The sequence below is a fragment of the Varroa jacobsoni genome, unplaced genomic scaffold (genome assembly GCF_002532875.2).
Source record: "Varroa jacobsoni isolate VJ856 unplaced genomic scaffold, vjacob_1.0 scaffold_242, whole genome shotgun sequence".
NCBI classification, from domain to species: Eukaryota; Metazoa; Arthropoda; class Arachnida; order Mesostigmata; family Varroidae; genus Varroa; species Varroa jacobsoni.
The window spans coordinates 177,704-182,407 of NW_019213144.1; the positions used below are offsets into that span (position 1 = coordinate 177,704).

General features: G+C 39.3%; 1 protein-coding gene across 2 annotated transcripts in view; it reads right to left on the minus strand.

The window, feature by feature from the left end:
* Positions 1-657: 657 nt before the first annotated feature.
* Positions 658-4,704, minus strand: part of LOC111273971 (uncharacterized) — a 13,984-nt gene continuing 9,937 nt past the window's right edge. For both annotated transcript variants that reach the window (XM_022856019.2, XM_022856020.2), the window contains 4 exons: positions 4,057-4,098; positions 3,538-3,579; positions 2,179-2,293; positions 658-952 (listed from right to left, as the gene is read on the minus strand). In XM_022856019.2, coding sequence (XP_022711754.1) covers positions 2,210-2,293; positions 3,538-3,579; positions 4,057-4,098 — 168 coding nt within the window. In that variant the 3' untranslated portion in view covers positions 658-952; positions 2,179-2,209. The remainder of the gene's footprint in view (positions 953-2,178; positions 2,294-3,537; positions 3,580-4,056; positions 4,099-4,704) is intronic.

Below are 4,704 nucleotides of genomic sequence, written 5' to 3' on the forward strand. Positions count from 1 at the left end.
CTACTAGAACCATAGCATATAATGCAACGGCAATCGCTTAAGCCTAGTAGCGAAAACTTGATTAAAACAACAAAGCATGTTTGGCTCGAAATTTAGCTTCAAGATCGTATATATATGTATCTTAGAAGCCAGACAGTAGCCTTTAGTAAGGTTTGCGGACGAAGTATCCTGCGACTGCTTTGCCAGCAGATAATAATAAGTGCTGAAAAAGTATAGATACTTTTGGCAACGACAAGTGCATTTGCCATACGTTGGTCCATTTTTACAAAGTTAAACAGGTAGTCCTCGCAGTTAAACAACTGCGGGGACTGCCTGGATTACGTGCGAACTATACAGGAACGGTTCTATGGTACTACTTTAAATAGAGTGAAGAATAGCATCTCTTCATCATCTCGAGCCGCTTTCGAAGAAAAATTGCTTTATGTTTAAGCTTACCGTACGCGAAATAAATGCGGTCAAATGCTATCTGCACCTAGTTGACCAAAAAATTAATGCACGTCCTTTTTGTACAAAATATGCTTGTCTCAAAATCTGACGTCGAGGTAAGATTACCAAATCAAGACAAGTCCTCTGCAATGCGGCAAGTTCCCTGAACCTACTACGGTGTGTAACGTATCAAACAAACAATCCGAAGTAATCAAGAGTGAACTACAAGTGTTTCGTTTCTTGCATTGTATAAACTATTATCTTTATTATTAAAATGTATCAAAATTCCCCCTTCGACCAGATGGCTTTGATCCTTTGTTGGGTGCGCCACTCATTAACGTAGGTTCTTGTAGGCCTCGCCCGGAGAATGGTCGTGCATTCTAAATGCGGGTTAGGTACAGATCGGTGAACACATCAGCCAACCAGTTGCCTTCTTTAACAAGTGGCCGCGCGTACATGGAGTAGTATACATAATGCTGTCTCTGCACCATGTTCACGCACGTTTTCCGACAACAACGAACACGTCCTGGATGGTCGAGTAAAAAGGCAAAAGGTTAGGAATAATTTCGTTATGTTAACCGTATTGTAAGCCGGCTTTGGAACGTGTCTCGGTTGCCCCAAGTTGCGTTTAGCGAGCGAGTATAATGCCTTGTATGCTTACCAAACAGTTTCTTTTTGGTTACATTTTTTAATTGGGATGCCCGAGGGTCATCGCATAGCTGGAGGTGGCTTTGATAGACTTTTTCCGAAAAACTAATGGATCCTGTTAAGCGCCTATCATCTACGTCAAATAAAGTACTATTAACTTCAATTTAGGATTTCCTGCTTGAATATTCCGCTCTGATGAAATGCCTACCGGCGATCCCGAACATTAAACTCGAAACATAGGGGCTTTCCTGTTAATAAATAGGTACGCAATGCGCTATCATGCTCGGTGTATCCGCGCACAGCCAATTTGCTGATACAGAATATAATCGTTGAACATCCGTTTATTGATAATTTCGTTGAATACCTGGAACTTGCTAAGATCCGACTTGATATCTAAGTTAGGTCTAGGTGTTTAAGAGACTGTGGCACCAATATCATAAAAATTGATTCCTACATATTGTTTAGCTATTTCAGATATAATTCCTGAAGCCATTATTGTCTTCAATCACTTGATCAATATAGCACTGCAAAAAGGCTTTTTAATTAAAAATTTTTCGAGTTAGTATAGGTAAACAAACTTTATGCCCTCTATTATAACATACCCAGCCACACATGCATTCAATAATGTTCAACGGTCAAGTTTGGAATTATCGAAGGTAGCCCATTAAAGTTTTCCCTTTACATTTTTTACAAATTTTTTCTAGTGCAGGTACCTAAGTCAGCTTCTCTTGCCTGGAATAGATGACCAACGGCCATGCACCATTGTCACAGTGTTAGTTTGTATTTTAGACGTTAAATACGTCATATGTAGTTTTTATCGCCGATTGAAATTTTTACGATGAGATCCCCTGTGGCAAGTTTGGGAGGTGCCTGAGTCAGTTAATTAGTAGCCTATTTGCTCTTTAAATTAGCATCTGACGGAGATAGCTTTAGGCGCCTTAATAATCCTTCCCTAACGCTTCCAGTTTATGATACAGGTTGTCATTTGGCGGTAGTAGGTGAGGTAGCTATCGCTGTTTACTATAGTCACCCGTGAAGTGAGTGAAGATAGGTTAGTGAGAACTCGATGCCAAAATGAAAAAAACTTCAGTTAAAAGAACTCACCAGAATAATAGAGAATTATATAGATCCAATATCAGACGATTGCACATCCTGGCGGCTTGTCGCCCTCTGCTGCGACGTTATTTTCTTTCACTTCCTGATCCTCCTCACCATTCTCCTATGTCCAGCATAAAATGTTCAGAGATTGTAAGAAAAACAGTCTTCGAATGTTCAAAGCTTTCCGTTATTAATCGTTCTTTATCTGATAAGCAACTGTAAGAAAGATTTGGACTATACATCTCGTGGCGCCCCAGACATCGGATTATGAAAAGTTGCAGATGTTTTGTGCGGGCAAAATTCATATTCTAGAAATTCTATTGTTTTGCAACATATAGATTGTTTTTTTATGATGCTACTTCGCAGGCCACAAAGCGACTACAGGAAGTCTAACGAGATTCGTTAAGTGTATCACCTGTGGTATAACATTTATGCACCTAGGAGATGTTTAGCAGTGAATTAGAAATTACAACAAGCAACAATAGGCTCAAATTATATTTAAAAGCCTATATATAAAAAAAATCAGGGTCATATATGAGCCCCATAATACTTGTTATCGTTAAGAACCTTTCGTTAAAAATGTTTTTTTTTTTTTGTAGGATAAGCCACCACATGTCATTAACCCGTTTTTGAGGGAAAAATCGAATTTTCTTATATTCCGGCTGCTGTTCGGCCGATTAATTCGCTAAAGTGTACCGTGTCGTTCGTGAGCTTTTGTCTTTGAAGCTGGTGTTATGCTACAGACTTCCGCGCATCGGAGCCCCACAAAACCGAAGTGAAAGGCATAAAAAAACGAGCCACTAATCGAGCAAAGTGCCAAATGTGCATCAATGTCAAGTTGCAGTGCTGGCAAACCCTAACTCTCACTGAAAATGGCCACCACCGGTAACGCAGATGCAACTGCTTTTAGCGGACTTTTTTTGATCGGGATAGATTGCATTCGTGGCTCAGCGGAAGCTTTCAGATGGAAACTGAGTTACGTGAAATTTAATGGCGGCCTGCCTTTCCTTGCGCAGCAATTATGTGCAGCTGAGTAAACAGGTTAAAAACAATGGCGGTAAAGCTGACGGTGACCATCTCCAGGGAAACCCAACTCCAGAAGAAGGTCAGTTCGAAGGGTGTGTTAAACTCCGGTGATTACTAAGAGCCACCTTTTTTCAGGTTTTTTTGTTTGGAATGGACATTGGAATGGAGGTCGTCAATGGTTGCTAGGACAGTTTCGTCGCGTGCATCTTTTGTCTCATACCTCCATGGTTTAGCTATTTTTTAACAATTAAAATGTAATACAATCAAAATGTCTACAACTACCTCAACATAGTTGACAATGATTAATAGTAACTGGAATATTTACTAGCGTTTACATACTTGTACTCGTGAATTCTGGATCTCCTCTGAAGGTACCTGGGCCTGTAATGCAATTCAATGAATGTTTCGTCCATATGTTTCGGATATATTTTTACGATGTCTTTAATGATCTGCTAGTTTCCATATACTTGAATGGTTGATAGCTTGTAACGTTAAACAAATGACATTGACGGTATTACACGAAGCTAATTCTGTGGCTTACCAAAAAAACACTCAAGCCCCATTGAGGACTGCTTGAGTTGGGCTTGCCTGTCTACACGCAACTGCTTCTTCTGAACAATTTTACTACATGAATTTTAGCCTTATATATTATTTTACAATCGATCCATTTTAAGAAAAAGGTTAACCTGTACAGATCACGCTAAAAAGTCAGTTGCAAAACCATCGAGCGCCCTTCCTACACAAATGGTAAATACCCAAGTTGTTCGGTGGAAAGCTAAAAGGACCAACCTCTTTGGCATCAATAAGGCCATCTAGAGCATTAATAAAAGGAAGCCATGTTCGTTATCGTGTACTTACGATTTTCGATATCGTGGCAATTTTGGGTTCGAGCGAAAATTTCTGAAACAATCATATTTGTTTTCTCGTTATTCCATATATATGTTATTATGCTTGCTTCTGAAAGTCTATTGCTTTGTCTTCTCGTGGTACTAATAGTAACCTCTGCGTATACGTATTATTGTTTTATTTAACTTGAATAGGGCGCAGACCCCATGGACGTTTTCTTTTGTGTTAAAAAAACGGTACGGCATTTTTAATTATTGGGACGTTATGTTTTAAACGTAGCAAACAGTATTCCCGTTATGTCGGGATAATTTTTCTATTTCACGAACCATCTTCCCACTTTGTCGTATTTAGATGTAGTATATCAAATCTAAGATTATTTATCCGGATATCATCACTCGACCTTTTAGCAGGCGAGTTGATGCAAAATAGAAATATTCAATTGGTCATTGAATGTGGATTCTATCTTGAAAAGCACAACGGCGGAGATAGCTCACCGTATAAACTTTCCCGTTAAGTTTCTCTTTTAATTATAATTGAAAACATAGTGAGCTGTTCGTTCAAAAGACTCCAGTAAAGCGGTCTCCCGTTAAGGCGAATAGCGAGGAGCTATGACGGATTGAAGATGGAATGGAACCAAACCCATCTCAGTATGTGTAGGGT